Source organism: Octodon degus, unplaced genomic scaffold (genome assembly GCF_000260255.1).
Source record: "Octodon degus isolate 3935 unplaced genomic scaffold, OctDeg1.0 scaffold00049, whole genome shotgun sequence".
NCBI lineage: Eukaryota > Metazoa > Chordata > Mammalia > Rodentia > Octodontidae > Octodon > Octodon degus.
Window position 1 is genome coordinate 13,977,897 of NW_004524625.1, and position 22,680 is coordinate 14,000,576.

General features: G+C 39.0%; 1 protein-coding gene across 1 annotated transcript in view; it reads left to right on the forward strand.

Moving 5' to 3' along the window:
* Positions 1-22,680, forward strand: part of Tmem135 (transmembrane protein 135) — a 260,617-nt gene that overhangs the window by 234,312 nt on the left and 3,625 nt on the right. The window contains exons 7-14 of the mRNA XM_004632574.2: positions 2,933-2,974; positions 7,729-7,875; positions 10,245-10,314; positions 13,481-13,648; positions 16,214-16,277; positions 17,131-17,207; positions 20,568-20,666; positions 21,569-21,636. Coding sequence (XP_004632631.1) covers positions 2,933-2,974; positions 7,729-7,875; positions 10,245-10,314; positions 13,481-13,648; positions 16,214-16,277; positions 17,131-17,207; positions 20,568-20,666; positions 21,569-21,636 — 735 coding nt within the window. The remainder of the gene's footprint in view (positions 1-2,932; positions 2,975-7,728; positions 7,876-10,244; positions 10,315-13,480; positions 13,649-16,213; positions 16,278-17,130; positions 17,208-20,567; positions 20,667-21,568; positions 21,637-22,680) is intronic.

Genomic DNA, 22,680 nt, shown 5'->3' on the forward strand with positions numbered 1-22,680 from the left:
ACCCAGGGCCTTCCCACTGAGTTGTATCCCCAGTGCTCTCTCTCTCTGTGGTGTGTGTGTGTGTGTGTGTGTGTGTGTGTGTATAACCAGGGATTGAACTCAGGCCCTTGCGCTTGCCAGGGACGCTCTTATTCTACTGACCCATCTTTTCGGCCCCCCAGTGCTTTTTAACAGATTCTTGCAGGATCCCTAAGTTATCCAGGTGGACTGAAACTTGCCTAGCTAAACTAGTTTGGGGTTTTATGTTATTGTGAAATGTTTTATTCAAATTAGAAAATTGTAAAGTTAAGAATTTTAATGCTATAATTTTCCCATGTGCATCTTTTAGTTTGACTTATGAATCCTTTTGCCTTAACTTCCATTCTGTACAGAAAAGATTAATTTTTCAAAAGATAACTATATGATTCATTACTGCAATTCAGTGGTTACATTTCTCTGTGTTAACATAACCACAAGGGAGACTATGTCTTTGGTGAAGTGAACCTATAAGTGGTTTAAAATATTTCTGTATACATGGATTTTTTTCTGAGATTCTATGTTATGCCCTCCTTGTATGTATTTATATATTATATAAGGAGGTTTCTTTTGTGCATTTCCTTTATGACATTTCACACAAAAGACATGCAGAAGAAATTGATCCATTATATTTTAAGTTGTACTGTTTATTCAAGAATATCCGAGGTCTTAATATTAACATATAAGGGATGAGGTCAGTTAAGACTCAGGACATATGAGAACTTGTACTGTAATGTCATGTAACTTGGTAGTGTCCCAAATTTTCTGATCAAGGAGATTATGGGACCAAAGAGGAAAGTGATCAATGATATAGAGTGTGCCTAAGGAGAGTCACATGGAGAGAAAACATTCTCTCAGGTTTTCACAGAAAGCACATTGGCCAAGCAATGGCTGTGACTCATCCACGTGGCTAACACTGACAAAGGATCTACAATCTGAGGTACAGGATCTCAGGATAAATCTTGAGGGGATTTCACTGACCTTATCAGACCCAAAAGCTACAACTCTTGTTGCATAGGTCCTGCTTTACCTTGGTCTTAACCATCCAGCAGAAAAGTATGAAGACGAAATATAGGAAGTAAAGCCATGCTGTTATGTTGAGCTGTGGGGGACTCAGGTCAACAATTTCTGACACTGCCAGTGAAGCGGAAGACCCAATACTATTATGGACTACTGGACTCTTTTAGAATATTTTGCTGAGTTAACATACCTATAATATTCAAATAACGGAACTAAACAAAAAAAGGGGATGCAGATGAATGTCCATTTTGTATCTGTGTATTCAAAATGGTTAGGATAGATATATAGTTACATTCTCTTAATGAATAGAGGGATTCGATCTAATAGTGTTTGTAAGTAGGATATCATGTCCGCATCTTGTACAGCAATTAACCACTAGGAAGAATGTATGCAATGTGTTAATTATTGAAACTGTCCTACCAATTTGGTTTGAAACTATCGCAATCCTATTTGTTTTTCAATAAAATTATATAAAAAATAAAAATAAATAAATGAAAACATATAAGGGATGATCAAAAGATATGATGATTATTTAATTTAAAAAAAATTATTACATAAAAGGACACATTGCAAAGAACAGTAGGATAAGAATGTTTGAAGTGAAGGGAGTATTTTTAGGGAGATTAATGGCAGTGCATCCTGTACCATAATAAATTTTTTAATTTAAATATTCACCGTATTTTATGATGACCACACATTGATCATACATTTATGGCAGTTTCTGGCAAATGAAAACAACGGTGTGTGCTTATCTGTCTGCTTACTGGGTCTGGCGCTGTGTGACTTTGGGCTCTTTCTCCAAGTCAAAATGACCATGAAAACTAAATGTTTGCATCGGCTCGGGCATCTGAGCAGCCATGGGAGTGCAGCTAGAGACGCTCAGGGAGGAGCACCCCTAGGCCTTCTTCAGAAGTGGCAAGACATGTAGCAAGGAACTATCTTGGGCAAGAGTAACAGCAATGTCTCTTACTATAATAAATTTCTAAAAAATGTAAACGTTCACTGTATGTTTTGAACACATCTCCCCTAAGTATTATTGTGTCATCAGTCTTTATAGGTTGTATTAAGGGATTTTGATCATCAATTTCACAGGCCCTTCATGTAAGGTGATCAGATCTGTCTCTCTATCTTCTCTTTTGCAAATCTCGAGTAGTTGTGGATTTTTATAATTAAAAACAATACAAAGAGGATGGATGGGAAAGAAGCGTGACTTTCAAAGTCAGATCAGCTTTCTTCTTCTCGCTCTAAATTTGACTGCTATTGGTATTGTGACCTTTTTCCTTGTTGGAACAGGTATGGAATAGAGAGAATTCTCTTCATAGAGATGTGTAAATTGTAAGCGCTCAGAGTGCTAATCGGAGCTCTGGCCTGGGCTCTGCCGCCGCTCGCACCCTGTTCTCTGGGCATCACGCGTCCTCGCTGGACTACATCAGAAGGTGAAATGGTTGTGCTGACCTTGCAGGTTTTCTGAGGCTGCCGATTGTATGTTGCTCTACATTCATTGAGTTAAGAAAGAAACTGAGACCACTAGTTGACCTATATATAATACCTAGAAAGTGCAGATCGCTTCTGTACTCATACAAAAGCACTCCCCAGGGTACTGGGTAGAATGAAAATGACTTGTCCCTGCCCACGTTTTAGGTCCAGCGGGAGCCATAGAAGAGCTGAGAACTGAGCACTAAGTGTGTCAGTACGGCATAGCAGAGCATGTAGTAGTAGTTTTGGGCAAGGAGAGCTGCCTCATTGCTTACTGCTTATGGAGCCACTTGGAATACTTAGATCATTACAGTACAAGTTCCACCTATTAGAATATTATTCTTAGGAAAAAGTTGATCTCTACAAAGTAACTATTGTATATCTTAAAACACATTATTTTATGACTGAATTTTTGTTTCAGGTGCAAAGATGGCTTGAAAGGATTTACCTTTTCAGCACTTAGGTAAGAATCATTTTATGTAACTTTATATTGAGTGAGAATTTATAAATCAACTTTAAAAACTATTTGTGATTATAATAAATATTGTTGACTAAATTTTTAAGCTAATAATAATTTTTAAAGTTGTAATAGTAATTCTAAGCCTTTATGAATAATTCATTGAAAGAATAATTTATTAGATTATTGGGCTGGGGAGAAAGCTTAGTAGAATAAGTGCTTGCCTGGCAAGTGCAGGGTCCTGAGTTCAATCCCCAGTACTGCAAAAAAAAAAAAAAAGAAAGAAATTATTTTCCCTTAAAATTTAGTCAGCTATTACTTTTTGGGCCTATTGTGTACTTTATGTTGTAAATTGCTAATAAATAGGCACAAGAATGTCTTATATTAATAGGAGCTTGGAAGACAAAGCTGAGCATGAATAATTAACCAAAAAATTAAGGAGCTAATTGTGTGGTACCCAATTTTGGGTAGGACCTATTCTGGCAAACACATACTGGATCTTAATTATAACTGGAGTCTTTTTTTTTTTTTTAACCTCATAGTTCATTTCTTAGCACATATAATAGATGCGTAGTGAAGCTTATTTATATGATATTTGCTGCAAGTATTAGAGAAAAAATTAGGGTAGGTCTCAGGATTTGGAGATTTTTTTTAATGTATTTAGTACAGGGTCTCACTACATAGATTGGACTTATAGTGATCCTCTTGTTTTCAGCCTCCCAAGCGCTGGGATTACAGGCACGCACCACCACACCCAGTCTCAGTCATCAGTGCGCCCCAGAGGCGGGGCCGGCATGGCATGGCATGCGGGGAATCAGACCTTGGCCCCTGAGTCTGCCTAAGCAGGCGCTTTAGGCGGCCAAGCTATCTGGCCAGCCCTGAAGAATTTTTATGTGATTGTCTCATAACATTATTTGGAGGTTCAAATGAGTTAATAAAAATATTTAGAACGCAGCTTGGCAAACTATAAGTAAAAATGTGAACCATTATTGTTGTTATTAGTCTTATAGATCATATACTTTAAGTTACATTTGAAGAATAATTTTGGTTAACTACATAAAAGACAAAAGCACTCTGGGTGGGAGTCAGCACCATTTACAAAGGGATGAAAATTGTGAACACGAGATGTGACACAGGAGTCAGAAGATATACTTTATTAGTAAGAAAATTTTACATTAAGGAATAGAACGTATTTAGGTTAGGTCAAGTAGGGTCAGATTGCAGAAAGCGGATGTGTGTGGAGAAGACAAAGTTGGATTTGACAAGGTGAGCAGCAGGGAGCCACTGAAGGATTTCGAGCAGGTTCTAGACAGTTTCCAGAATGATTAGTCTAGCCGCAGAATTTGAATGTAGAAAAAAAGAGAACACGAAGAAGTAAAGACAGATTAATAAAGGTGACAGAAGGATTAAAAGAGGAGAAGACAAACTTGAGACTTGAAAAGAAGTGACGACCTAGTGTCTGTTATATCCAGTCTTTTTCTTCCCTCGTACTGCTCAATCTTTAAAAAATACTGAAAACCTGAGAACTTAAAAGAAAGTCCCACTAACAAAATCAGGTGACATACGAGGAAACTGGTTTTGGCAGGAAAAGGAATCAATCCATTATGTGATTAAAAATATTTTTGCTTGTGGAAACTTCATGATAACAAAACTTTCCAAGTTATAATCCACAACAGCAATCATTTTACCTCTTGGTTCTCACTAAAAATACACAATTCAATAGAAAATAACTTTATTCAGGTGCAGGGACCAGGGGTTTGATCCCCGGGCCTGCTGTGCTGGCCCCACCCCCAGGGTGCGCTGAGATGGCAGTTGAGACTAGGCGTGGTGGCACATGCCTGTAATCTCAGCTCTTGGGAGGCTGTAAACAGGCAGATCACGATAAGTTCGATCTAGTAGTGGGACCCTGAACACCCTGTAGACCCTTGTAGATCCTTCCCTAAAATACAAAAAAAGAGAAAAGAGAATAACTTTATTGTTGTTGTTCTTATATTGATGATAAAACTCTTGAGAGTTGTTTTTTAAAAAGTCAATTTTCCTGAAATGAAAACTTAAGAAACTGCCACAACTAATAGTTTTTTTTCTGATATGATTTTGTGTGTCTTCTTCAAATCTGCTTGTAATAAGGGTCTAGTTTGGACTGTTTGTCCTTAAAATTTTTCCCTATACATTATTGTAGAAAAATGTTATGGAAAATGTTTATTCTTGCTAATGTTCTTGTTGTCAAAGAGCATTGTTAGGATTATAAAATGCCATTTCTTCATACTGTATATCTTGTTTCATTAAACTGATGTGATCTCATTTCAGATTTCCTGCCTTGAAAATTGATTATTCTCAAAGACAGTAAATTCATACTCAGAAGAATAGTACCAAGAGCCACGCACACTTACTATTGTCAGAAAGTAATTGTGGCTCATCGTATGCTGTTTTGATAGGCTTCCAAAAAGTATTACCTTGTATGACTTTGTAACTCTGCATGTTTTCATTTTTGGCTGTCCTGATTCTTATTGCAGACATATGCTTTAAATTTATGCCATATAAAAACTACAACATTTAACATTAATTACAAAAGGGAAAGGTTATAAAAAATACTTGTAGATAAATTTAATTCTGCTTTCAGGCAATATTGAACTTTGATAAACAGAAGATACAGTGTCTGATGTACTCACCATCCCCAAACTTAAATCAGTGCCATCACAAGGAGGAAGTCCTCACCGGGTGCAGATCATAATTTCTCTATCATGGAAACACGTTGCTCCATCTGAGGAAAATCACCCTTTAATTATAAAGAATGAGTGTCCCCGAGTACCAAGTTTAATGTCTCCCAATTAGAACTATGGTGAAAAGTTTTAGAATAGTAAACTTCAGCTCAGTTCAGCTCATATTTTAAGCACTTAACATTTGTAAGATAATATGTAGGCCACCAACATAGCTTCCATTTAGTGTGGTTTGAAGTCCTTTTACTTTTTACCCCAGGACTTGTGCAGTAAGAATACATTGGTGATGAGTCAGATACATTCTTTGTCTTTTGCACTTATGATTTAGTAAGAAAGACATTATCAATTATAATTATACCGAGTGTTACAAAACAGAAATACACAGTATTTCAACAACATGTTAGACGTAGCTTAGTGTCTGTCCCCAGGTGGTGGAGAGAAATAGAAACAGGGAAGGAAGGAGAATTGTATAGAATTATTTACAGAATGGAAAAACTCAAATGCTGTGCAAGAATAGAAATTATGTGCTATACACGTCACAAAGTACTTTTTTTTCTATGAGGAGGATGAGTAGAAGAGGGTGAGAGGAAGCATTTAGGATAAGGCAGGTCAGATACGAGCCCAGATGCAGGGAAGAGTGATACAGGGAAGGAGAGCAGTACTGAGGTACTAGTTTCTTTTGGAATCTCCCCCTAGTTCAGCTAGCTGTAATGTATAAGCTTAGCCCACGTGGTTAGTACTCACTGTGTCCCAGGTACGATTTTGAACTTGAAGCTCATAGTTAATACAGTAGACGACCAGCCAATGAAGTTTTTTTAATACAAAAGTAGCAAATGTAGATCTGTATTTCAAGACGCTGCCTCTGAAACTTGTACCTAGAATGGTCTGGCTTTTATCTGCCAGACCTGATACAAATCATGGGAATATACAGAAAGCATCAAGAGCAGAGCCATGGGAGGGAAGCCAGTGTGGTATCTGAAGGTGTGCTGGTTCTGATTTACTGTAGGTTAAGGCACCATTGGATGTGTACACAGTTCGCATGATTAAGGCGCCAGACATTCCAGTGAGATGTTCAAATAATTAATGGCTATTGCCTGAGAGCAAAATGCCTATTCATGGTAAATTTCATAGGAATCATGGAATCTACAGTGTTTCTATGAAGATTAAGTAATTTACTACTTGTAAAAGGCTCAATTGGCACTGTGCCTGTTTTGCAGTAAGTACTCAGAAAGTGCTGCTACATCCACTCATTCATTCAGCAAATACTAGTTAAATATTTACTCTGTGTCGGGTGCCATGCTGTTCACAGCCCCAGACTTCAGTGGCGGCTGCAGACTCTGAAATGGGTTTCTTTAGCTGTGAGAGTGGAGAAGGTCACTAGATCCTCTTTCCTTGAGATGGAAACGTCTTCTCCAAGAAAGTGGCTGCTAATCTAAAATAGCCAGCCCTGGCCACAGATGCAGCAGTGTGACTATGGAGGATGTGAGAGTGTTGCTTATTTTCTGGATAATTTTACTCTTACTGTGTGGAGGTGAATACCTGTAATCTCAACACTCTGAGAGGCTCATACAATTTTCAGTTCAGTTTGGCCAAGACAGTGGCTTACTGAGATCCTGTCTCGAAATTAAAAAAAAAAAATAAATTAAAAAAGGACTACAGTTGTAGCCTGCACAGAGGCCTGGGATTCAGTCCCCAGTAGTATAAGACAAAAACAAAACTCCCCACACAGCAGCGACAGCCACAACCAAGCAGCAGTACAGATCTTAAACTCTGTGTACACCCATGAATAGGAAGCCTATTCTTTGTGGCTAGCAGGGACAAGGTTTCATAGACAATATCAAGTGACAAGCAGATCCTTTGCACACCATTGTGACTTAATAAGTTGGATGTTTTACCAAGCTTTTGCAAACACGGTGGGTTGCAGTTGTTGTTAATAATGACTTTTTCTTTATTCTAAGCACTTAAATTTTCATATTTCATTTGTCCACAGCTCCTATTTTTTAACAATGAAAAAATACCTTATAGTTTTCTTCTTTTCTTTAGGTTCATTGTAGGGAAGGAAGAAATTCCCACACATTCTTACTCGCCAGAGGCAGCTTATGCAAAAGTGGAGCAGAGGAGAGAGGAGCATGAGGAAAAGCCGAGAGGAATGAATGTCATTGCTCTAGTCCGGAGATTTGTGGACGCAGTGTGAGTTCTCCATCTTACTGTTCTAGCGCACTTGGTCCCTGTCTGTGCAACACTTGTGCGTGTCAAGGTGTGTTTGCTTCTTCTTTGGCAGCAGTGCTGCTGCTTTTTTCTTTCACCAGAAGCTATAAAGTGTCAGAAAAAAAGGCAAATGATGGCAAATGGGTATGTGGTGAGCCACCTTGTGCCTTTTAAATAGATCTGCATAAAACTGAAGTATTCTTTTATTTCAAACTAAGCAAGAACTTCAGGAAACAGGTTAATATGTGCTAACTGAACATGCCAGCGGTGAAAAGGAGAAAGAAAAGCTCCTAAAAGAGATTCAGAAATCTATAGAGACAACAGGAATAAGCCTTAAATGAAGATGCTTTGTTAAGAGACAAAATTTTTAGGGTTCTCAGACTGAAATAAATCTTTTATGTTATTCAAAACAAAAATCTTTATGTTTCACACATTCATTTTAATTTCCAGTGTAGACATTTAATAAATTTAATGGCTTGAAATTTAGAATGTCAATGAGTAAAGTTAATTGTGGAAATGATTATTTTAGAGAGGAGAGGAAAGGAGGCAGTATTAAAAGTTCAGGACCACTGAAGGGTGTTAAAGCCCCCTGAGAAATCAGAGAACCTGCCTCCGGCTCTGCTTGGCCTCGGCAGATCTGTGCCTGTGAGGAGCTTGCCCCCGGGCACCCGAGCCCTTGTCTGTTAAGTGAGGCTTATAAGCTCCAGTAGCAGCGGTTGTAAGCCTCCCCGAAGGACGCAGAAAGTCGCCGAGTAGTCGTGTAGAAGTGCAGAGTGAGGACTTCACTGTTGCCCCAATTTAAAAGGTTGTTTCCCAGACTTTACCACGTCCAGCACTCAGAGCACAGGAGTGAAGAAAGGAGTGATGGAAGACAGGGACAATGCAGTTTAGGAATTACCAGTAACCGTAGTGGAGAAAGATGAGAAGGGGATCCACCAAATGGGGCTCACGTCAGCTCAGGTCATAAAAGAGTGTGTATTCTGAGGTAAATGATGCCTTGGGTGTCAGAGGTGGTACAGGCAGAACTTGTCAGGGCAGTCTCCGAGGGCCCGTGGAGTGCAAACCGGCAGAAGCATGCAGGAACCAAGCAGTGTGACAGGCAAACTCAGGGCTGGAGAACTCGTTTTTTAATAGATGACTAGGGAAGGATTAAATGACACCAGTAAATTACTATCAGAGTTTAATAATTTATGTATAGTTCTGGCAGCCCAGACTGAAATGTTTTTGAAGAGGATACTTAGAAGCCTGAGGAGTGATGGTTTGCATGAGGCAGTCCTTTCTCTGATTCCTCTCTTCTTGTGCCTCCAGCTTGAATCACTCAACAGCTTCCCATAGCCAGACACGCCATATCACTGTAATAGTATCACAACTCAGATCCTTGTGAACGGTTGCTGTCACCTTTGACAAGGAAAAGCTGCCTGTATAGTACAACTGCTGTCCAGGGTTAGATTTCTGGAAAGATGTTGTTCATCAGTTTGCAAATGAGAGCGGTACGGAGCCAGAGCACTGCTCTGTTAGTTTTTGTTATAAACAGGAAAAAGATGATGTGTTTCAGCCATGCAAATAATTGATTAGTCATAAAGAAGTTGTAAGGGCTGCTTACTTTGGAACAGGACCCCTTGGGTGAGAGGAGGGAGCTGGATGCAGAGCGCCCACTTACTTTCTCCTGCCAAGGGCAGAGCCAGTGCACCGAACAATTCAAATGAACATGTCTTGAACAGTAGTCCTTTCAGCACAAGTATTTGTATTAAACATTAGAAGGTTAAGTGGTTTACAGTTAAATTACAAATAACCCACTTTTTGAAGTCTCATATGATTTTTATTTGTATATTTATTTAAAAACTGAATTTTGGGTTTTAGAACTGTATTATGTTTCTTTTCCAGATGTTTTCTCTCAAATATAATTAATTATATATTTCTGTAACCTGAGTACATTCTCCTTACGATTTTTAGTCAAGTATTGGCTTCACGGATGATTTATGACCATTATACTGTGCAATAAGCAATTTAAAGCTTCCAAAGATTTGGCAGTATGTATAGGTAATATACACATAGTTTTCATAGTTAGTCACAAATATTTAACAATGTGGCTTTTATATTCCACATTCAAGTATTTTTACTGTAGTTACAGAGTCTGTACAGTGTATCACATGGTAAGGAATAAAAAATCCACAGAAATCTGTTACTTGCTTCAGTAGTGTCCTACGATACAAAGTGGCATGCATTTAGCAAGAAGTGGTGGTTTCTCTTCTTTTGGGTCCATTCTAAACAGCTCTATAAAGGCTCGCGTGCACGCTGGTGCTCACACGCACATTCATGTATTTCAATTCGATGTTTTGGTCTAATTTCAGGTGCAAGCATGGCCCAAGGCATAGGTGTTGCAAACACTACGAAGATAATTGCATTTCCTATTGCATTAAAGTAAGTGCATGGAAAGTATGTTTTCTTCACAATAGGAAGTTGTTACAGCAGCGGTAGTACTTATTAAGAAGTAATTGTCAAGTAAATGGAAAATTCAACATTAATATTTGTCACCCATTGCATTTGGCTTGAAAATTAAGAAATCTGAGAGAACAGGTAACAGTTTACCTTTTAAGCACCCAAATAAAGCCATAGTGCCAACTTTGGGGAAAAAAATGATAACTTACCTTTTACCACTTATCAGATCCTTAAAGAATTTTAATTTAGCTGGTATTTTCCAGTCATGTGGATGTCCTTGGTTTGATCTTCAGCACTGCAAAAACAAAAGTAAAATTCATTTAAAACTTATGAGGTAAGAGATGATGAAGTAAGAACAAAGGAGAAAGTCACTAAGATTCATACTCGTGCTCCCGTTGTGAGTCCATCCTGGAAGGTGCTCTTGTACTGTGTGACACGCCGCTGGGGTCGGCGTGTGGACACTGAAGCGTGCTGCATTCCCTGTACCGGCTGGCACGCTGGTCTTGGGCTTTGGAGTTGTAAATCTACAAGGTTTTCTTAAGGACAGCAAGCCAGCTCGAGCATGTTCACGGTTGCGTCATATTACGAAAGTTAGTGGTATAAATCCCCTCCTTCCTAAAAGGCCCACACTTCCCTGCCTCCACCCTCCTCTCTCAACCTCTCGAGTCACTGCCAGCTGTGGGAAGAAAGTCACCTTGCTGCAGTTACCCTGCCCCAGGTGGGAAGGAACACCTGCTGTAGGCGCCTTAGTTTTGGATGCCCTCTAACAACTTCTGATGCTTTTTAAAGTTGTTTCTTTGCAGTGTCTAATCCCCATTCGGTGGTGATGAGAACTGAGTTGTGTGTCACCCCACACAGCCTCTTTGTGGCCACTTAGGGAGGAGGGAGTGCCCCGCTTCAGTGCTCAGGGACGAGAGGAGCCCGGGTGGCCGTGCCAGCTGTCCACACCCACACTTATCTTCAGAATCCCCAAAGACAGGACAAGGGTTCAAAGCAGAAGAGTCCTTTCTCAGTTGTGCAGTGCCTTCTGATTCACTTTTTCCGGATTAGATCTCCTGCTGCCCTTTTTTATTTCTCTGTCCTGGGGTGGCTTCTCATGCCAAGCCAGTGCTCTACCACTGAGCTGCATGCAAAGCTCTCTTGTTTTACTTTTAAACTGGGAAGCAAAAAAAAGGAAAAGAGGATGAAAAAGGAAGGGAGGGGGCGGGGTGGGGAGGGAGGGAGAGGAAAAAGACATTGTTGACAGTGTCAGAATGTGCTGGCTACTGAAAAGACACTCCTTCCAGCTAAATATGATTGTAGTTTAAAGGGAGAAGTGAGGAGAAAAACTAAGAAAAGTGTTCTGATTAAGTCAGGTATTTGAAAAATGTAGGGTTGGTGATATTAACTTTTTTTGTGTGTCTGTGCTTGTGGCACCTGGCTGTAATCCGAGCACTTGGGAGGCTGAGGCAGAAGGATCACTGAAGTTCCAGGCCAGCCTGAGCTGCATAGTGAATTCAAGGCCAGTCTAACATCTTGCCTCAAAAGAGAAAGAGGAGAGAAAATAACCAAGAATTACCAAGTGATGGAAACACCACCTCGTGATTCTTTCATCCGTACGAGCAGTATAAACATGCTGACTGCTGTATAAATTGGGATACTATAGCCAGGCATGTGAAACTTACGTAAGCCGGTGGGCAGGATTTTAGCACGAGTGCAGTAGTGGTTTCTGATGGTGTGCCACATTGCTTTGTGGACTTAGCTGCCCCACATGCGAGGAGATGCTCCTGAAGGCACAGCGCTTGTGCTTTAGCGGGTTCCTTGTACCTGCAGCCTCTGCACTGGCTGTGCGCTTTCTTTCCGGCTGTCCAAATTTTTTTTCATGTGAGCTCCTTTTCTTTTGCATTTATTTAAATGCTATGTCTTCTTTAGTCTTCCTGTTTTTCTAACATAGATTACTCTAGTTCTATGAATATTTCTTCATGACATTTATTATAACCTGTAATGTTTCTATGTTTATTTACTTGTTCATGTTCTCTTTCTATAATGAACATGCAAAGCTCCAGGAAGGCAACAATTGTATCTTCTTTACTACTGTGTGTAGTCTAATGCTTGGCATGTATGTAACAGGCATTCAGCAAATGCATTCTGAATATATGAAAAGTCATATGAATGAGTTTTCAACATTTATTTTATTTGGAAATAGCAGGAGAAGCTTGTGATGGCTGAACACCTGAGCCCTGGTGGTGAGCCGTGGCGTGCGCACCGCGGGCTGGCGGTGTATCACTGAAAGCTCTAACAGGCCCGCTGTCACTGTATGTGTGAGAATAGCATGACAAGGGATCAGTGGCAGAAGCAGAGCGCCACCACTGCGGCCCATACCAGCACATGCACAGTTGGGCCAGCCCTTGTTAATTTACTCCAGTTGGCCAATTTAACTTTCGTGTTTTAATCTGATACTAGGTCCCTGTAGATAGACTAATACTACCCCACTGTAAGTCAGGTTTTTGTTAGTTTTTTAAAAGAAAAGAAAATAACACTTAAACACTTAGTGTACATTAGAGTAGCCCTTTCCTAGAGATGTTTTATTCTGCAGCAGTTGAACACAGGACTAAAAATTCAGATACAGTCTTTTCCCTGGAAAATTTCTCTAATAATTAAAAAAGTTAGTACCAAAGATCTAAACAAATAGTGAAATTATCTTTCTACCAGACGAGTCCCAGCTTGTACTCATGATTAGGAATAGTTTTCTGTTAAATTTTTCAAAAGCATTTGATTTTGTTAATTTTCTTTTTAATTTCAGTGTTTTTTTTTTCCCCTAGAATTCATTTAGGGTTAGTAATTTTAAATATCCTAGTTATTGTTAACAGAATGTCAAGGAGTGGAATTTTGGTGCATATGCAAATGCTGCTGTTGCTTGTGAGACTTTATAAGTCTTTGTAAATCCAGGAAAGTTTACTCCAAGATTTTATCCTTATTTTTAAGGTTATTGTTTTAAAATAACCTTAAAAATATTGTTTGAAGTTGTAAGTTTTATTTTGAAAATTGTGGTGGTAAATATTTTTTGTATTATATATTTTTTGCTTTGCTTCTGAGATGGTAAAATTCATACTCTATCAAACTTCAAGATTTGGTTGTAAATCCAAATTCCCTTCCACTTTTTCTCTAGGGTTTTATCAGAATGTTTAGCGTGGGATACTTGATTCAGTGCTGCCTCCGAATCCCTTCTGCGTTCCGGCATCTGTTTACACAGCCATCCAGGCTGCTTTCCCTGTTCTACAACAAAGAGAACTTCCAGCTTGGTGCTTTCCTGGGCTCTTTCGTTAGTATTTACAAGGTAAGAAAAGAAAACCGAGAAATAAATAGCATGGCTAGAAATACGGGTTGAATTCAGCAATTGTTTTCTTTAACGCTTCCCTTTGGCATATTCCAGTATCTCTACATGACTAAAATACACAGTACACTGAGAATTTAGTTTGGGGAATTTTCTTCTTTTAGAATGTTATTTATACTAAGGGGCCAGAGAGATAGCTCAGTGGAATAAGTGCTTGCGCAGCAAGTACAAGATCCTGAGTTTAATCCCTGGTACCACCAAACCCCCCACCCCCCCCCAAACAAAACAAAACAAAAAAAAGAATGTTATTTATACTAAATATATAGGCACATTATATTTACATTTATTATTACAAGTATTATTAAAACTTCTGAGACTTTTTTTGAATACACAAGCACTGAGAAAATAGGAATTTTCTGATATTTGTAATGTCAAAAATGGTAGTATACCTGGGCTGTTTTACCCCCCCCCCACACACCCCTTTTTTAAAAAATTTTATTTTATTTGGTACAGAGTCTGTAGGGTTTCACTATGTAGATCACATTCGTAGCGATCCTCCTGTTTTCAGCCTCCCAAGTGCTGGGATTACAGGCATGCGCCACCACACCCAATCTCAACGGCCATCTCAGTGTGCCCTGAGGGCGGGGCCAGCACAGCATGCTGGACCAAATCCCGGCTGCTGCACTCTGCCTAAGCAGGCGCTTCAGCCCGCTGAGCTATCTGGCCAGCCCTGTTAATCATATTTACTACCTGGTTATTATTACATCAGACCCTTCAAGTCAGTAATTAATTGAGGGCTGATGAGATAGCTCAGCGGTCTAAAGCACCTGCTTAGGCAAGCTTAAGGCAAGCTCAGGGGCCTCAGTTCTATCCCCAGCACCACATGCTGTGCGACCCCACGGCTGTCTGGGCTGGCCACGAAAAATAATAATAATAATGGAATAAAATTTTCTGTTGTTACTTAAATAAGCAGGGACTAATTTTTCACTTTTTTTTCCCACTCACTGTCCATGCTACACTGTTTCATATCACCAGCTAACTCCTTCCACCCTTTCTTTTTATTTCTTTAAACTTGCCCTTTTAGGTGGAAGACTACACTTAAACACAGAGATCATGCCTGACTCATTGCTGGCAGTAATAGCCTTGTGTTTAATGGAAGTCCCTAAAATGTTAATGCCACTGACATATCCTGTTACATAAAACTGAGATTCAGAACGTAAATACAGGTTCTAAATGGTAAAGTGTGGACATCGCCTTGTAAGAATGCAGCTAGTGTATGCAGATATATGCACATGCACATATATGTATATACATGTGTATTCACTCTTATTAAACTCAAAGAAAATGCTGAAAAGAATTCAAATTGTGTTATTTTAGGTGAAATAGTTATGTATCATTTATGTAAAACTTTACTCATAGAAGGTAGGTATGAAAAAATTATTAAATATGGAAAGGAGCAACAAACTATAGAGAAACTACAGATAATTTATCACTTGTGTTAAGGTATTTCTGATATAGAAATATACTTTGAGTAGAAAGCATTATTAATCTCTTTTAGTATATAAGAGTTAACAAATTATTGGTGATTATATGTTTACATTCATGTTCTTTTTCTCATTGCAATGTTTGTCTTTATCCATAACATAAAGCTTTATATGTTTCCTTGTGGACTTTCTTCAACATTTTTAGGCTCAGGTTGGTTACTCTCCACCATCTCCATTTTTTCAGTGTATATTGTTTCACTTTTTAAAATTTCTTCACTCACTTAAGCTTGGGTGTTCAAGGCCAGTCTAGGTGACACAGTGAGACTTGGTCTCAAAAACACAAAACAAGCAAACAGAAAGAACAGTAGTGGCTCCCAATCCATGCAAAACTGGATGGCAGGCCAGATTTTGGTACTGGGATATAATTTGTTGGATCTTGATTTAGGCAGTGAATTCCCTTTTAGAACAATTAAAGATGAGAAATGTGTGTTTGGAATTTGCCTTATTTTCCTGTGTTCAGAGTTCTTCCTGTCTTTTTATAGATCTGAGTTCTTGTGAGTTACCCTGTTCTCTCTGCCTGAAGAGCTGCCTTTTCGGGCAGCTCAGGTCTGCTGGTGACAGTTTTGTCCAGCTTCATCTGGAAGAGGTCTTTGGTTCACCTTCACTATTAAGAATGTGCGTTCTGGGCCAGGGATCTTGCTCAGCTGCACAAGTGCCTGCCTGGCAAACACAAGGGCCTGAGTTGGATTCCCAGTACAAATACACGTATATATTTCTCTAGGATTAGCATTCTGGCTTGACAGCCTTGTAGTTTATCTAGCTTTATCACCCTTTTTAGATGGAAGTGACATTTTCCCCAAATTTCCACATTTGGGCAAACATAGAATTTATGTGTTTATTTTGAAACAATAGTACAATAAAAGTATAATATGAAATTTCCTCGATCATGTTCTCAGTTAGATTGATATAATGTTACTAGTTTGTCCCCAAGGCCATCTAGTGAGTGAATCATACTAGTTGCTTTTGTTTTCATGAGAGGTTTTACAAATGTCACTGAAGTCATTGTATTTTCTCCTTAACACAGGGTACTAGCTGCTTCTTGCGCTGGATCCGAAATCTGGATGATGAACTACATGCTATTGTAGCTGGTAAAGCAATAGTGTTACTAGCAATAGGAAAGCGTGATTATTATTGGGTCAGTCAGTGGGAGCAGCGAGTCGGAAGATGCTTTGAGATTCTGCCAGTTTCTCTTCTCTGTTGCGTAGAATTGCCCTGGAGAAACTTGCCCGAGCGTTTGTCCCATAGTTCATCATCTCCAGGGCCACTTGTCCTCTGGTGGTGTGGCATACAGTGACTACAGGGTCTGTGCTGCTGGTGGCCAGAGATCTCAGAGAAGGTGTCACAGAAGAGCAAGTGGCTTAAATGCTGTATATGTGCTTCATGGAATTTCCAGTAGATTTCTTGAAAAATTTTCTTTAACAGTAGAAAATGATGTATTTTAAGAATTTTGTAAAGAACTGAAATTATTTTATAAATTTTACAACTAAAAATTGTTTTCCAGAGTATATTTTATATACCACTTAAGTTAATAGATCATTTATCAGATAATTTGTTAGTGATGCTACTATTAGTGTTTCATAAATAGTCCCACTTAAAGCCAGAAGTGATACCAATAGCTTTTAAAAATTATTTAAAAGTTACTGTGTTTAGCAAGACCACTGTTTTTAATCTTGAAGTGTAAATTTTATCATTTTGTGTATATTATAATTGTTTGTTTTTAACCCTGAAATTTGTTTTTTTTTTAATTTTAAAAATGTGTGTTTATAAGGACTCACTTTTGTAATGTTAGCAATTGTTTTACTGTACTTGATTATGTTGTAACAAGAGGCAGAGCTAGAAATGATTTTTTTTTCTGTGTAAGTGAATTAACATTATTATTGATGTTTTGACTTTTTGGATGAATACATTGCAATCTGATGACTTTTTCCTTACTTGTTTCAGGATTTTTGGCAGGTATATCAATGATGTTTTATAAAAGCACAACAATTTCCATGTATTTAGCATCCAAATTGGTGGAGGTGAGCCAACGTTTTTATGCTTGAACAGTTCCAAAAGGTAGAAAGCCTTTTAATTTCTTTTTTATCCCCTTCCCCATAAACTCCCCACAATGAAGGTAATCATTACTGTAAGTACTATAAAATATGCATTAATGAAAATCTCTAGAAGAATCTCAAAAAAATACAAAGCTTTTTTGGTTGCTAATTCCTATAGTGACAAATAGATGTATCCACTTTGCAAAGGCAAATTCACATTCTATACAAGTATTTAGAAAGTCAATTCTCTTGTTTATGTGTTTATGCTATTTTTAAATATCTACCTCTGTAGACAGAGTGGTGGAGTTAACCCTCACATGCCTGCTGTGCAGCTTCGTTAGCGTCTGGCCAGTCGCCTTTCATCTACAGTCATTACCCCAGTACTGAATTATTTTCAGAGTCAGTCTTAGATCTGGTAGCACTTCATCTGTAAAAACTTCAGGATAAAGACTTTAAAAAAAAAAATTAATCATTTCACCAAAATATGTGCACAGTACTTGTTATCATAGCATGCATTTATTTATTTATTTATTTATTTATTTATTTATTTATTTATTTGCTGGCTCAGCCCACCCTGAGGTGAGGCTGGTGCCTTATGTGGTGCTGGGAATCGACTGCGGTCCTCTAAGCCTACCTAAGCTTGCCTAAGCAGGCGCTTTAGACCACTAAGCTATCTTGCTAGCCTCCAATTTTTTTTTTTTTTTCAGAACTGGGGATTGAACTCAGGCCCTTGTGCTTGCCAGGGAAGCGCTTATTCCACTGAGCCATCTCCCTGGCCCCCATATGATAGCTTTTAGAGAAGCCTAATAATTCTTTCATGTTTTCTTATATTGAATAAAATGATTCCATTTTCACTGATTATCTTGTAAATACCTTTACAGTTTCATTGAATCAAGGCTAAACAGTATCTCCTTTAATCCGTAGTTATTACCTCTTACTCTTTTGTTCTCTCCTCCTTTTTCCTTGCTATTTATTTGTTGAAAGTGTAGCCCACTACCCTGTGGAATCCCTACATTCTAGGTTTTGGTGTTGTTCTGCTGCTGCTATTTATTAGGTTCTTTTGACTCATGTGTTTCCTGTTAGCGCTGATTCTAGATTCTGTAGGCTTAAGCAAATTCAAGTGTGATTTCTGGAGGGATAAGGTGGTGGAAATAGCTCCCATTTACTTGGTGTGTGCATGTCCTATTTCATTGCTTTAGGAGCCTCAGTAATATCTGGTTGTGTCTGTATTACTAAGATTAATCTCTGAACCAGATGTTGAAAGAACCAATTGAAGGTTTCCCAATAGCCTTTCACCCAGATGTTTTAGCAGCCATTAATGATCATTATTGGGGTTCATTTCATTAAGAATTGCAAAATGGTACAATCTACTATGATTGTTCTGTATTCATTAGTTAAAATGCTTCTAGAAGAGCTTTTGCTTTTCGAATATTTGGTTCAAATGTAGAAGTAGCCTGTTCTGTAATGGTTCCTAGTTTCTTTTAGCGGAAAAGCTATGTAGAAACTTCATTCTCTTCATTGTTTCTTGGCCTTCTCAGTAAAATTTTTTCTCAGGTAGGTGTGGGAAGAACAAATTTGGAGCATATTGATCACTTCCAGTTCAAAGTTTAGAATATAAGGGCCAGTGAGATAGCTCAGGGGACTGCGCACCTGCTCAGGCAAGCACAGGGACCAGGGTTCAATCCCCGGCTCCCCATGCCACAGCCCTGGGTGCGCTGACTAGGTGTGGTGGCACACTCATGCTGGGGAGGCTGAAAACAGGAGAATCGCTCTAAGCCCGAGCTGTGTAGTGAGACCCTGGACCAGATATATAAAAAATATTTAGATTATAATTATTTATTTGATTTTTAAAGGTGTCTTTCACTGAAAATCTGTATTCTTAATAACATGAAGTGAATTACAGTGTATATTTGCCTTATGTGTTGGCGGGGAGAGAATATATAGATAATGAAATAAGGAAGATGGCAGAAAACAGATCCTGTAGGATTTTAAAAGATAAGGTGACTAGTTTGGTTTTATTCTGAATATAGTGTGAAGCCTCTGAGGATTTCAAAGCATGAAATGGCACGATTTAGTTCACATTTTAAGAAGAGCGATTGTGATTATGATACAGAGTGTAGTATCAGAGGGAGGTGTGTCTTCTGGAAGCTGGGAAAGCAGTCTCTAGCAGGAGATGGTAGCTTTTCCCAGGTGCAGAGATGGAGAGAAGTTATGGTGTGGAACTGAACGACCTCTAAAGGGCTGTGCTGAAGGCTTGGCTGTCAGCCTGTGGTGCCACGAGCTGTGGCCTAGGAGGAAGTGACGTCACTAGGGTGTGCCCTGGGGGTGCTGTTGCAAGTCTGCCGCTCCCACTTCCTTCTAGTTCCTTCCACCCTGCCAGTGGAGGCTCCTTCACGTGCTTTCCACCATCATATTCTGCCTCACCCAGGCTCAGAGACAGCAGCTTAAGCAACCATGAAACCATGAGCCAAATACATTTTTCCTCGTTTCAGTTGATTTTTTTTTTCAGGCATTTTGTCACAGCATTGAAAACTGACTACTACCGGATTACAGAGTTCATGTTTGTTTAAGAGTAGAGTTGACAACCCTGTTCATGACAAAGAAAAGAGGACTAAGAAGCAGAAAATAACTCCTGGGCAGTAAAATGTATTCTTTGACACAGAGGAAACCAATATTGAAATCTAGTTTGTAAGAGGTCTTTTATAGTTGTTTTTCTCTGTGTGTGGCTGGATCAGTCTGCCCTGGAGTTGGGGCCAGAGTGGCATGTGGTGCAGGGGATCAAACCTCTGTCCCGGCACTTGCCTAAGCAGGCACTTTAGTCCATTGAGCTATCTCACCGGCCCCATATAGTTTGCTCATTTTAAATTCCTTATCCCTAGCATTGTGTCCAGCATCTAGTCAATTGTGTTTAGCATATAGTTAATATTATTAAATTTTCCATGCATGAATAACTCTACCAAGAGAGGGAGGACTTGAGCACCTAGGAAAAACATTAAGAATGAATAAAGGGGAATAAGTGACATCAAAGCAGTAGTAATAAACTGCTGTTGAATTTCCCAGGAGACTATTGCTGTTTGAAGCTGGGGTTGGAGTGAAGGAGTAAAGGAGTGGGATGGGCTGACACGACATGGCTATGGAAAATATAACCTGTTATGAGCTGAGGGAAATATTAGGGTTCAGAAAGGTAGAAAACATAGTTGTGGGTAGGGAACGTAGTACTCGACAGTATTGTTAATATTATATATATATTATATATATATGTGTGTGTGTGTGTTAATATATACATTAATATAATGTATAGATATATGTGTGTAAGATATGTAACTCTTGCTTTATGTTTTGCAGACTATATATTTCAAAGGCATTCAAGCAGGAAAGGTTCCCTATTTTCCTCATGCAGATACCATCATTTACTCCATCTCTACAGCAATTTGTTTCCATGCAGTAAGTACAGCTTTTGAAAGGAGAAATAGAAATTTGTTTTTAATTTCTATTAATCCAGTGAAGGAAAATGACAACCTAGAAACATGTCTGTTTATTATATTTTGTTGTTGTTTTCCCAGCAAGAGACCTTAAATGTTCCAAATTATTCCACCTATTAACGTTGGCCAGACCTTCCTTTATGAGCAGACCAACCTTTAGTCTTACTTAGAGCACAGTCCGCTGCTGAACCCTTCCTCTAGTGGAGGGAGTAGAGTGCCCTAAGTTAGCTACCCTTCCTCACGAGCGAAGATGCCCTGGGCGCGGCTGGGCGTGAGCGCATGTTCCCAGTGTGGCTCAGGGTGAGGGCCAGGGCACGTCTGGTTTCATAGAAGTCTTCATTGTTGAATCTCGTGTCCTGTCATGACCATTGCTCGCGTTAATGCTGAAGGGCTGTTGCGGTTGGGGAGAGTTTCTATTTGCTCTTTTGTCGCAGGAAGACTGCCAGGTTGATAAACTAATGAAAATTAGTGAAGTGTCACCTGTCTAGTGGGTACCCAGTAAGTGCTTTCTGATAGTAATGACTGTTGGCTTTGTTATTTAACGCATATTTTCAAAGATTGTTGCTGGCTAATGACTTAAGTACAAATACATGTTTTTATTATTACTATTTATTTATTTTTTAAAATGTATTAGGTACAGGGTCTCACTATGCAGCTTGGACTCGTAATGATCCTCCTGTTTCAGCCTCCTTGCTGCTGGGATTACAGGCTTGCACCACCACGCCTGGCCTTGTTGTATTGTCATTACTATCATTTGAAAAATATAACAAGCAATAAATCTAGAGACAGAAATTATTTTGTTGCCTAGGATTTGTGGATAGTATTTGTATCTACTGAAAGATATCTCAAATTGAATAATCTTAGGCTGTAATGGAAGTTCAGAACTTGCGGCCGTCTTACTGGAAGTTCCTTCTGAGACTCACCAAGGGAAGGTAAGTGACATGTTTTGAATGCTTGTAGACAATGAACAACTTTATAAAGAGAGTATAAAACTTGGTCTTCTTGAGGGACTGTTCAGGGGTAATGTAGCTATTTATATATAAATCCAGTATTACCAACTTGATAAATACATGAGACATACTTTGAGTCAACATTAATCTTTTTTCTTTGTAATATTTAGATATTTCAAGTGTTCTAGAGTAATGTCATTGATTTGTTAACTGTTAATTAGTTGCTCCATAATTCTGAATTCTACCTTTTTGAATCTTGGATCTTCTTGATTAAAAATACTAAACAGATTTATTATTTATTATTTATTATTATCTTCTCTACATAATTAGCTGATTTCTGTTTTGGGAGGTAGCCATCTTCTGGTGCCTGATACTGTAAAGTATCCTTTCCTTGGCCTTTCCTAGCGTCTTCTCTTCTTCCCTTTCTCCCTCCCTGCTTCTTCCTCCCTCCATGTTCCTTCTTCCTTCACCTCCCTTCCACCTCCTCTTTCTTCCTGTTTTCCTCCTCCTTCTTTCTCCTCTCTTCTTCTCTTCCTTGTCTCCCACCTCCCTGTCTTTTTTCTTAGTCTTAATCTAATGGGGGGAGATAGTTTAACCTAACAGAAACATAGAGTTTACAGCCAGACAGACCTAAGTTTGACTGCAACACTGATATGGTCAGTCATTTTTTTCTGTGGGAAACTTACTGACTTTGAGTAAGTGTCTTTCTCTCTGTAGTGAAATGATAGTTTGTATTGTCTTAGTCTATTTGCATTGGTGTGATGGAATACCTGACTCGGGTAACATAGGAAGAAAAGCGGCTGATTTGGCTCATGATCCTAGTAGCTGGAGGTCCAAACACCACGACATTGGCAATCTGGCTGTATCACAGTGTGGCAGAAAAGCATCACATACAGGGACAGGGACATGGTGTGGCCTTGCTTTAGTATTTTTAAAACTCTTTTATTTAGTTAGTTCCTTACTTGGTATGGGTTCTCACTATGCAGCCCAGTCTTGTAGTGGTCCTCCTGCCCCAGCCTCCCAGTG